Raw genomic sequence first — 13,147 nt, 5'->3', positions numbered from 1 at the left:
AGTTTGCAATGGACAAAACTAGGATGTCTATAGGAAGACAAAGCACTCTCAAGTCATTAGCATTTGAAAGATATCAATACAAGAATTATATACTCTGATACAGTATGTTCTCAGTTATACATTCTACATGTATGAAACAGATACATAAATTGGCTCAATAGTCCAAATATCAAATAAGCAGTTCAAACCCGTGTAACATAGTTCACTCTTCCTATACTGAATCCTTTATCTGTGAACTGGTGGCTTCTCTAGAACACTTCAAAGCTTCTGCTGCAGTCGAAGCCTCGCGAATTACGCTTGACAATGAATTTGATCTTCCAACTTTATTACTATCCTTCTCTCTTGTACCATTGATTAGACTTGAAAAAGCTCTGTTTTTCTCTGCAATTGAAATCAATGGAGTTTGTTTGGGCTTCGAGCTGAAACACTGGTGGAAGACCTTTATACTGTGGTTCAATCGGAGCAAGAGTGGTCGAGGAGTTCTTGATATAAAGCTTCTTGGATTGATGGAGTTAGATCAATGACAGAGACAGAAGAGCAGCGAAGAGAGAGAAGAGGTGAGGTGTGAGTCTGAGAAAGAGAGAGGTGAAGGTTTGAAGTCCTGAGGTATACCAAATTTCTCTATAATCCATAGGTGTGGGGTTGAAGGACTTTAGACATCATAAAATAATATCGTAGATCTCTTCCATTACTAAAAACAGGAGAGTGACCTTAGATTAATTTTCCCTACTACTAAATGTTTTGTTTTATAAAGTAAAAAAAATTTACTTTTGCCAAATACAAAAAATAATATGAAAATGGTGGGCATTTTGGAATTTTCGGATGGGCTACTAATATACCATGGCCTCTTTTGAGAAGTAGGTTAAAAACCATTTCCTAATTTTTTAACTCTTTTTTTATCATATAATCTCTTACATTTTTTACACTTTTTTTTAAAAAAAAAGTCAAAAAAAAAATAAAAAAAGCAGCTTTTAACCATTTGGACAATATTGCCTAGAATGACCAATTTGGACGTCCAAATGGGTGGGCCCATAATTGTGGGCTTATTGGGCTCTCATCCTTTAGTTAATTAGCCCAAAGTAGTTGTGGGCTTAACATTGGATAATTAGTCGAGATTGTTGGTCTTTCCTTCAAATGGATGGGCCTAGAGTAGTAAACAAGAGACTGAAGTGAACTCCCCAATCTTGAACCCCCCCTCCCAAAAAAAGAAAAAAAAAAAAAAACCCTCAAAAAAGAAAAAAAAAGAAAGTGAAGTACCCATTCATTGGATCCAAACAATTGAATTCTCTAAGCCAGGGCTGCATTAAAATATTATTTTTAAAAAAATACAAAACAACGGTACTACTTTCTTAAAAAAAATTAAAAAATACAAAAGTTTGGAATATGGTGCATGTTGTGCTTTAAGGCACATGAGAGAGTGTTGCCCCTTTGGGTGGAATCCATTCCAGATTTACTTTGGTGATCTAAGTAATTTATTTTGTACAACTTGATAAGAAGATCATTTATATACAAAAAAAATTAAATTGATTGTCTATTGATAACCACATAAACCAATTATGTTTTTAGTACAATTTCTAGTATGAATTTAGATTATTTTGCAAAGAACTATATCATATTGCTCTCATATTGCAAAATAATATAAATTCAAAATAACTGCAGATTATGTTTCTAAATTCATCAATAACATGCATAATAGCTACAAAGAAAAATTTATACTCAACTCTTACAACTGAATGAATTGGAATTGAATCAACTCATGATAATCCCAACTTCCACTTAAACGAAACAGTCTTGACAATCATACAAGTAAATTTCTGTTCATCATAAAGAATGTTGTTCATAGATTTGTTTTAGGGAGAGGAGTAGTAGCAGCATGGTGTGGGCTTTGGGAGTTTGGCAGAGGGTATTGGGTGTGAAGACCTGATGAAGCAGTGGAGTTGATGTAGCAGAGGCATGGGGAGGTGAGGTTTTCATGCGGCAGTAGAGTTGATGCAGCAGTAGGAGCTGACGTTTTCTTCCCGGTGGTGGAACTGGTGTTTTCTCGGCCGGAGTGGGTATTGGGAGTTGGGAGGCGTGGGGTGGTGTAGTAGCTGAGACGTGGGGAGTTGTAGCAGTTGATGCAGCAGAGGCGTGAGGCATGGGGAGTTGTAGCTAAGCCGTGGGTCTTGGCAGATTAGACGTGGGTTGCTGATTGGACGTTGGTTGGAGGGCTTCGGGCTGCTTGGGTGTTTTAGTTTAGTTCTCGTTATTTAGTTTGCTTTAGCAGCTGTGTTGTGGGTCTTGTTTTGTTTCTTTAGTTTGTTTTGGGTGTTTTTGTGGGGATTCATGTATTTAAATTTCTTAGTTAAGTTCTTCTTAACTTTTATTTTAAAAAATCGAGAGGCTTAGGAGTTGGTTGTATGGATGCGAGTAGCAGTAGTAGGGGTATTTTTATACTTTCGAATCTCTCTCGATGCATCTCATCTTCCTGTACTTTTAATTTCATGCTGTTTAATGAAATTTTTCTTTGCTGATCAAAAAAAAATGTGTACATGCTCAGTTTATTCACACAAGTAATGGGCTCAAGAAGCAAAAAATTACTACTCATGTGTCACCTGTTTGGTATAGTTTATTATAAGTTAATAACTTATAATCATAAAATAGAATCCAAAAGTATCTATTTCTCAACTTCTAGATAATCAAATTTTTCTTACGTGATACTCTCAATCAATGAAGGGCATAAAAAAGATAGATGGCCAATCTTGTCACTCACCCAATTGACTAATGGCTGATTATTCAGTTGTCCTCGATTACCACGTGACATTGTTTGCCTGATGGTACAAACAAATGATTTAGAAAAATTACAAGTCGAACAATATTAATCCACCTTTATTATGTAGTTGACAGATAATGAATAATTCACCTAATATGTTTTGGTAGAAGCATTTCATATATAATGCTACATAATATTCCAAAACTACTTAATAATTTTTTCTAACAAAATAAGTGAAGTAAACTTTCAATCACCCATTACTAATTTACTAGTTTTTGTTTTTAGTTTAGGAGCACCACATTAACCTATTAATTGAGTTGATATTCTTATGTGTTATTGCAGTATCTTCATAAATCTGCAACCTAATACATATATATAATTATATATTATATAATAGTTTGCAATGCTTAAAGCTAATCAATCATATAATATAGGACTCATGCATGCTCTTGGATGAGTTTGAAAAAGGTGTAACAAATTAATGATCTAATGAACTGTGGGCACCATGCATGCATGTGCCTGAGTAATGATTGTTAATATGGGTTTCTTTTTTAATTAAGGCGTTAGAATCTTCTTCTTTTTTCTACTTATCTAAATATTTTTTTTCATTCGTGGATGAGATCATACAATTCACTCAATAGCTTGTAAATTTACAATTTTTATAGTTTTTGTTTGCTTTTTATTCACACAATCTTAATGTAAAATAAAGACCATGCTACACTGAAGAAACAATCATCTCCTTTCAATCTCAGTTATTATGGCAAATTATGTGATGGCCTCTATAATTTGTCTTTTGTATCAGTTTGCTTTCTATAATTTCAATTATATCAATAATATATATTAATTAATTAGACATAAATTAAGGATAAAATAATTCATTCAAAAGAGAATAGACCATTTTTAAATTCAACGCCAACTTCTCCATCATTTGAAGAAAGTGAGCGAATTGTTTTATCGATTGAATTCTGTCCAATTTGTAGAAAAGTATTATAAATTAAATTAAATTAGCATAATATAAAAATTTTAAAGACAAAATTGATATAATTAGAACTATAAGTATCAAATTGATATAAGAGGCAAATTAAACAAACTACATTTATAGTTTGCCCTAGTTGTAATTATTCACGTTTCTTATAAATAAATAAATAAAAAATAAGCCATTTTTTCTTCTAGATTTATGGGAACAACAAACTAGTCCCAACAAATCTCCTGAAGAACAATTAGCTATTCCATAAGCCCAACAGCTCATTGCTCGTGACTCTTTCTTGTCGACTTTTTACTTTTCTGTAAATCTTTTGGCAAGTGGGTTTGCAGGTTTTTCTGGCTATTTTAGCCACAAAAAACAAAATAGGCTATTTTAACCATAACAAACAAAACATCTCATCCAACCTATAATCATTACATTCTTCTCTCACAAAAAAATTCAAAAAAGTCAAAAAGCCAAAAAGTCCTTTCCAAACCAAGCTTTTAAGCCCAGGCTAAAATAGTCAAAAAAGTCAAAAAGTCAAAAAGCCAATCCACTTCCCAAACGGAGACTAACTAGAGAAAAAAAAGCTCAAAGATCAACTTATTCTAACAAAATACTATGAGACTGACAAACTTCATGAATTTAATTACTTCTTTCCTGGAACCTCTTAATCATGCATGGTCCCCTCATTTTTTTTCCAAAGCATATATATATATATATATATATATTTGTATGTATGTCCTAATTTAAAGTTCATGATCATATTATATCTCAAAGAAACATCACTATCAAGTTTAATAGCATTAAAAAGGGTAAATTACACTTTGTCCCTTTATATTTAGTCATTTCTCGACTTTGGCCTTTTTAAGTTTGTTTTTTTTTTTTTTTTTTTTTTTTTTTTTTAATTTTGGCTTTTCATGTTTCAAGTTTTCTTACTTTATTCCTAAAACTAATTTCTGTTCAAAATTAGAAAGAAAATATCACAATAACTATCACATAATACAAAAAATATATAATTATATTAGAGTTTAAGGTCCCGTTTGTTTTCAGAGGTAGAATGGAAGGGATTTATAGTGAGGGGATTGTTAGTGAGAGGATTGATAGTGAAGGGATTGAGTAAAATTGTATTTGTTTTGATCTTAGTTATTAGTGTAGGAATTGTTAAATTATTTTTATATAAAATAATAAAACAAATTGAAAAAATATAAAAAAAATTAAACATTAATATTTAAAAAAAATTTCTAATACCCTCACTATTTTTCTAATACCACCTCCAACTCTTCCATCCCAATCTCCCTTCCAACATCCATCTTAATCCCCTCCTCCATCCTAATCCCTTCCCCAACTCTACAAACAAACATAACACTAAATAACCCCACCTCCATCCTAATCCCCTCCCATCCATTATGCTCCAAAACAAACGGGGCCTAAGTTTATGTTAACGGTATAAGTCATATATAATAAAATATTTTTATGTCACGTAACTGACAATATATCATTTTCTGTCTAATTTTTAACAAAAGTTAACTTTAACAGTAAAGTAAGAAAAACTTAAAACATAAAGGGTCAAAGTGAAAAAAAAAAACAAACTTAAAGGGCTAAAATGAAAAAATAACTAAATATAAAAGGATCAAAGTATAATTTACTCCGATAAAAAACTAGATCAATTACCCATCTCATGCTTCTTTTCCCACTACAAAATGCTTGGATTCCTTCCATAAAAAGTCCCTGCTTCGACTTCCATAAATGGAGGTTTTTAATTACTGAATAATATTTGGAAAGTCATCTAGATGCTAAGTGTGAGTGAGAGTGCATTGCGCTACTCCGAGGATTTCTCAGTTTGGTAATTGATTCTAGTTGCACCTAACATTGAATTGAGAAAGAACCATTCGTACAGGTGTTTCTTTTTTATCTCAAGGTACAATGGATATATTCCATGGTTGTGTCATTCAAGAGTATCAATCTTTTTTTTTTTCTTTCTTTTTTTCTTTTCCCTTTGGTTAGTGTGAATGTCCCTTTAGCATAAAATTAACACTAAACATAGGGGTTGTTAAGTGCTTTTCCGATTAGGGTCGCTATCAATTATATACAAAATCAATAGATGCCCACTCAATTAATCTATTTGCCCAAACTAAAAAAATATAGTAATTTATGTTGTGGGCTAGCTTTGCTTTCTTCTTTGTGGTAAATTAATACAGTGATTCCCTTCAATATTGTGTTAGATTTGATAAAATTTAAATGATGCAATCGCAGAAAGCTAGCTCAATCGCAAAGTTCATGGATAATAAAATATCACAGACAAAATAGCTTGAGCACTCTCTAGCTTGTTGAAGAAGGAAATCATATTTTCATCTCAACTTACAAGAAACAAGAAACTAAATATAAAAAGCAGTGTGAGTTTTAATTCCACTGCATAAATATAGATAAAAGCTTAATTAATGAATAAGATAATATAGCCTAATAATGATAGGCTTGTTTTGGTTGTGTTTTGATTTTTGATTTTCTGGTTTTCATTTTCAAGGAATACATAAAACTTGTTTGGCGAATTGTTGCTTAAAACAAGTTTCACAAAATTTTCTGAAAACAACTCACTTAAATAAAAAAAAGAAGGTGTTTTCAGATTTTTGAAAGCTAGTTTTGTGCAAAAATGAAAACTATATAAACACAATAGGTACATATTACACTGAATATGTATTGGTATTGGTGATTCAATCATATATTAATCGGTATCCGTCTAAAATCCCGATATATGTATATGACAATACTGTTTATAGATGCAATATCAATAGAACATGTGTAATTGGAGAGCTATATTTCTTCCCTTATCTGCACAATGTTCTAAGTTGTACATGTGTGTATGCAATATGCCTATCCATGTAAGAGAGAGATATCAGATCTAGCACATGTATAGGATTTGAATGGCTATGCATGAGAGTGAAACAAATAATAGAAAAATAATCATGAAAATCCAAAACTGTTTATCCATAATGCTAGAGATTTCAAGGTCGGCAAAGAAACGGAAAACCGGGAGAAAAGTTGCTTCGAAGTTCATAAACAACAACAAAACCAGTACTAATCAAAAAAATTGAAATTGAAGCCCGATCAGAAAAAGGACAAACATACTAGTAAATTAAGGATAAGAGACAAAATGCAACATCACAAAAACATTTTTAAAATCACCGACAAGATCAAATAATTCTTCACTTGGAATTGGGAATACAAAATACTCCCATTCTACTTTCTCTTCGTTTCTTGTTCAATGATATTATAAATTACTCAAAACAATCAATCGCGCAGATACAAAGCTTAGACAGAGAAGAGAGGGGAAAAAATGTTGTTTAAGATTTTGGGTATGGAAAGTATTGCGTACCGGGAATGAATGGACTTGGGTAAGAAGAAGAAGTGAGACCAGTAGTGATGAGATTTGGTTGTTGTTGCACTGAGGCACTCTCATCAGCGGTGTAATGAGTCTCAGCCTCAGGGCCTTGATCATAAAGAATTCCTTTGAAGACATGTCCTCCTATGTTGATCTCAGTCTGATATGCATATTGATCAACAGCATTATCATGTGAGCTCACTCTAACACATCGAAATGTTGTCGGGATATGCAATTCAGCCGGAAAATTCCCCACTTCCAGTCCTAAAAAAGTACTCAGTCATCACATTTGAGCTAAACAACACTTTTCTTTGGGTAAGTAGTCTAGCTAAACAAATTAACAAAGCTGAACTCAAACTGAGAAATTGAATTTTTTTAATTTTTATCATAGGATATTTAGGGCTTTGCCCCAACTAGTCTATTTGACACATATACTAGATAATTACTCAATACAAGCCCTAAGGTAGCCAAAGGAGAGTAGAGTAGAGAATGGAATCCGAGGCATCCTACTTAGCAAGAGAGCATCGAAATCACTTGCTAAAACCAGTTTTCCCACGTGCACAAATTTCAATCACAAAACTAGACATTGTGTGACAAGGTTGTATTTGATTTTGTGCACTCACAATTTTTCTGCTAACATGACAATGAAGAAAAAGAAGAAAGCTGCTAGGGTTTGTGGGTACACTTCAGATATCTAATTCATTACACGCAAATGATATGGCTTTGAAGTGTGCTAGAGAAGATGCTCTCTCTTTCTCTCTCTCTCTCTCTCTCTCCACATACATAGAGACAGGATGACAGGATCTGTGTTTGGCATGGAAAAAATTACCTGTAGGGGGATTCTGTCTGCATCTTTTAGGGTTTTGGGCTTGGAGCTGTTGATGTTGCTGTTGATGAACAGTCGGAAACTGTTGTTGAAGCCTAGAATGCCTTCTGGAGACAGGAACCCAAGTGCTCTTGACGTGGGTTTGGCACTGAAACCCTCGGGTTTTACAGCAAGTCCTACACCTCATGTAAGCACAGCCTTTCTTTGCTTGGTTTCCACAGTCTTGACACCTTGATGAATCTGATCCTCCGCCTTGTCTCATCATCATCACCAACTCTGATTTCTCTTCAATTCTTCACTACTGCCCACTCCTCATTTGGTGCCATTTTTGAGATGGGTTTTTTTTTTTTTTCTCTCGATAATATGCTTTTTCATTCTGAGTTTTGGTGGGTTTAGTGGATCTGAGTCATCTAATTATTTATGTGTTGTTTTTGTTTGCTAGAATTGGGAATGTATTGTATTGGGTTTCTTCATAGATTGTTTTTTCTTCTTATCTCTTTGAGCTCTTGTATGCATATATATCTTAAAGTTTCTCAGACAACTTTTACACCAATGGAAATTATTTTTGAAGAAAAGAGGTCTCATGTCTCTACGGACATGTACTGCAATGGCTGTGATTAACTCCAACATTTTACAACACAACCCACCCAATAGAAAAGATAAGAAAAAAAGACAAGAAAAAAAAGAAAGGCAATCAATAGAATGCTATTATTAAGAGGTTACAATTCAGTGTAAGTATTTAAAAGCAATTTTAAATTAGTGGTAAACTTTGGGTGATTATTTAGTACTCCGGAAGTATGAACATGTGGTGTTCCATAAAGTTTTGATTGATGAAGAGACATAAGCGCCCATGATTTATGTTGGAAATGGGGGAACAATATGGGGCTAACTAATTAGTGATTGGTTTGCAGTATGGACGCATGGTGCTCCGGGAGTATTGAATAATTCCCGCTAAACTTTATAATTAATAATAATTAAAGCCTTAAATTTTTGGATAAATTATCAATAAATCCTAATAGTTAGACTTAATTCTCATCAAGTTCTATTGAAAATAAGAGTCTTGGTAAAATTGTCGTTAAAAATAATTTTTTTGTGACAATTTTTTATATGTCCCTAAAAATTGACAATTAATAACTTTTTTTATTATGATTTTCATAAATTGTCGTTAAAACTTACAATTAGTGATTTTTTTTTGATAAATTTTTCTCATAAAACCTATTAAATAATAAATCCATTTATTAGAACCTACACGCAAGTTTTTAATAAATTTATAATTATTTTATAAAAACATCACTAAAAAGTATTCCCCCCTCCTTTTTTTTGTTTGATTGCCAGTGTAAAAATTAATAAATTAGTAAAATTATATCATGACAAGTTCGATATCACTCCATTAGATTACGATAGCACGAGCAAATTATACATGTGATTCCATAATCATTCTTATATAGAATGGTGTGATCCTTTTATTCAAACCAAGCACTGGCTCATAATTTCAAGAGCAAATTATTTCCATGGTTCTAATTTACTTTTTGTGTCAATTTAATCCATATAGTTTTAATTTATCAATTTCGTCTTTTTATTTTTTATATTTTGTCAATTTAGTCAATTGATAACCTGTATTAAGATATTGGACAAAAATCATATGCAAAATAAAGAAATGTTAGGTATCTTTCTATGTGAATTAAATGTAATCAAAACTTTAATACTATGTTTGGTTTGGGGATTTGACAAGAGACTTGGAAATGGAAATGAAAAAGATAGATGAAATGTGAATAAAATATACTTATATTTCACACACCCTTTCTCTTTCCTTTTCTAAATCTCTTCTCAAATCTCCTAACCAAGCATAGCATAAGAGAATCTAACATAATTAGAGAAATATGAGAGAGAGGGATAAATAGTACATAAAAATAATTGATTGATTGATCATTAGATTTGAAAAATAAGTTTAATTTTTAAGTTTAAATAAACTATTATATAATACTACAATATTAAATATAATTTTAATGCGAGTAAAGAGATACACTATGTATCTCTATATCTCACAAGAGAGTGACAGGTTACTAGTAATTTATTCTTCTCTCTCTATATCTGAGCAAGCTTTTTTCTTATTATTCACTACTGCCATTTGAATTCCCAACTGATGGTGTGGGTGCATGCACAACAAACTCCAGTTCCAGTTGGAGAGATCAGATCAGACTGTACATATGTAGCTTTTTTACTCATTATTCTTCCAACCCACCAAAAAAATCCCACCTCCTTTTTTTGAATTGCGACTCTTCCTTCCTTTTTATAATTTACACTACTCATCCACTGCTTGTACTCTACCAACAGACATATTGGTTAAACCAAGGAATTATCTGTAGTACTCCTCCTCAACACCACTTTCAGGAAATTTTCAATTATTATTATTTTTTTTATAATCGGGTATCTAGGTAAATCTCACTAACCCTACGCTACGCCCCTTCCATGGAAGTTGGGCAAATTTCGAGTTATGCCCTTTCTAGGCATAGTCCCAAAAGATTAATAGCACTCACTGAGAGTTAAACTGTAGATCTAATGCTTACTATGATTGGATCATAAATTTATTTTTTATTTTTTTTTTAAAAGAAAGAAAGAAATAAAGAAATAAAAAGAAAAAAGCTAAAAAATAAAAGTTTCTACTTATACATTTCTTCTTTTCTTTCCTTTTCAATCTACAAAATTTTCGACAAATTCAAAATTCAAATACAATTTAAAATATAATTTGAAGAAATTTCATTTTAAATGATGTTACCTTTACATTGTGAAATTAAGAGTTTTTCTTTTAAAAATCATAATGTCACGTCATTTCGAGTGGAATCTCTATATAGTCATTTGACACTTATTAAGAAAACATTATAAAAAATGTGTCATCTTTTGACAATTAGGTTAAAAGCTTTCTTATTAATTTTTTGACTTTTTTAAATTCTACTATTTCTCTATTTTTTTATACATTTAAAAAAAAAATCAAAAAATTAACTTTTAACCTATTTTTCAAAATAGGCCTATATATAAAATGGCTAATGCCTTTTTGGAAACTTTTTTATTCTTTATTCTTATTTTATTTTTTTTACTTTTAAGTCCTTGATTTGAAGGTCCTCAATTTTATTTTATTTTTTTAAAAAAACAAAATCTAGAATGTTCCCTAAAGCCCAAAAAAAAAAAAAAAGGACGACAACAACAACAAATTTGTTGTTATTTATTTATTATTATTATTTTTTATCTTTTGTGAATATTTTTAAAAAATTGTTAAATTTTTTTATAACCTTGTAGTCTATAATAAACTATAAAGTAAAAAAATCAACTAAAAAAAATTTGTAGCAAAAAATAGCAATTGCCAAGTAAATTTGACTAGTACAGTCCTCAGAAGTTTGGCATCCAAGTCCTAAACTTATATGCTGAATGACATTTGGATTCGATTACCACAATCTTTTTGATCCCGTATTTAAACTTTCCTTGAATTGAACTCAAAGGAGTGGTATCAAATCCTTGGCAAAAAATAAAAATAATATAAACAAATTTAAATATATATATATATATATATATATAAACGAAGATGTTCAACAAATTCTATTTACAATTTTACAGTAATAAAATCCACACAAAAAAAAAGAAAAAAAAAAAAAAAAAAAGTTACAGCTGCAATCTGTGTCTATCAATTCCTGGAAAATGGAGGGAGGGAAAGGAAGCGGAGTCTGCTTTGAGCTTCGAGTGATGCCATCTTTGAATTCTCTATGGAATTTGATTTTTCCAGTGCCATCTCTCCTAATTTGGAAAACTAACACAATCATCCTATTTTATGGTAGTAATAATTATTTAATAATGTCGTAACAAAATTATTCAACTAGGTTTGTAGTTGTCACAATCCAATTATAATAAAAAAAAATAATAAGAAAGCATTAAAAGGTTGAGTATAGGATAAAACAAATCCAAACTTTGTATGTATATAAAATTTAAAAAAAAAAAAAGAAGCTACGCACAAAACTTTAAAGAACCCCGACCCGCTTTCATCTCTGGTTATCACTATATCAGCTATTTCTATTTTAAATGCATTTGTGACAGTAAATTAAACACCCAATATATGTGGTCACTGGCCTAATAACCCCGCCCAACCCAACCTGCTCATAAAATTAAACCGGGCTAAGATCTTGAGCTTGAACCCGCTTATTCTTGGGGCCGGACTTAAAATGATTAATTATAGTCCAGCTTGGCCCCGCCCAGCCAACCCAACCTGTCCATACTGCTAGGTTGGGTTAAGAACCATTTGACTCTTTAGAATTTTCGGGTTCGTTTGGTTTGTATTTCTGAAAAATTTTTGGGAAATTTTTTCTACAAATAAGTTTTTAAAAGTAATCAAACCAAACAAATTTTTCCAAAAAAATTTCTCAAAACTTGTAAACCAAACAAGTTTTTCAAACAAATCTCTGTCTCACACACATCAAATCAATCACTTTTTTCAAAACTCTCTCTCAAAATAATTTTTCAAAACATCTTTTAAAAAAAACCAAACCAAACAACTTTTCGTACTTTTTATCTCTAAAACACATCTCCCAAACACAAACCAAACATACCCTTCATCATTGGACTGTGTAAGCATTTGATAATTTGTACTACATTGAAAATGTGCCTTTTCTGTTTTCAATAAGAGAAACAACCAAAGAATTTGTTTAAATGTTTTGGCGTAGAACGGAAAGATCCTCTAGCAATGAGAATGAAATTCAACCAAAGAATTCAGATTTTTCATCATCGGATCATGCAACACCTGTAACACCTTCACTGCAAATAACTTATACATCAACTCAGTCCATATGGCAAAGAATCTCCAACTATACACGACTGTACAACAACTTCCAACAACCTCTGCAGCAGTTTTGTTTCAAACCCAACGCGTTTGTGATGTTCACAGAGCTATCTTTTTTGACCTAAATCAACTTGGCAGGGTACATTTCCAATTTCCTCATTCACCAAGACCAGAAACAATTGCTTCAAAATCACATCACAAGGTCAAAACCAATATCATTTTCATCTCCCAAGTGCTCGGATTGGTGCCTCAACGCTTAAATTATCATCTTGGTTATGATAATCGATGTCTAACCAAGACTTCACACAAAAATCTCACACAAAAAGGAAAACCCATATAGCTAATCACATTCCATCTCATTTCATTGTAACCAATGCTTCTTGACATAGTACCCACATATAAGA

General features: G+C 31.7%; 1 protein-coding gene across 1 annotated transcript; it reads right to left on the bottom strand.

Annotated features, from left to right (window-relative positions):
- Window positions 1–6,868: 6,868 nt before the first annotated feature.
- Window positions 6,869–8,525, bottom strand: SRS3 (SHI-related sequence3). Its single transcript, XM_028210058.2, has 2 exons — window positions 7,925–8,525; window positions 6,869–7,359 (listed from the first exon to the last, which is right to left on the bottom strand). The coding sequence occupies exons 1-2, from the start codon at window positions 8,187–8,189 to the stop codon at window positions 7,058–7,060; spliced, it is 567 nt and encodes a 188-aa protein (XP_028065859.2). The 5' UTR covers window positions 8,190–8,525; the 3' UTR covers window positions 6,869–7,057.
- Between the last annotated feature and the right edge of the window lie 4,622 nt (window positions 8,526–13,147).

This window comes from Camellia sinensis, chromosome 2 (assembly GCF_055761805.1).
Source record: "Camellia sinensis isolate YWXY chromosome 2, ASM5576180v1, whole genome shotgun sequence".
Taxonomy (NCBI): domain Eukaryota; kingdom Viridiplantae; phylum Streptophyta; class Magnoliopsida; order Ericales; family Theaceae; genus Camellia; species Camellia sinensis.
The sequence above is the reverse complement of the archived record's forward strand: the minus strand, read 5'-3'. Positions and strand labels throughout refer to the sequence as shown.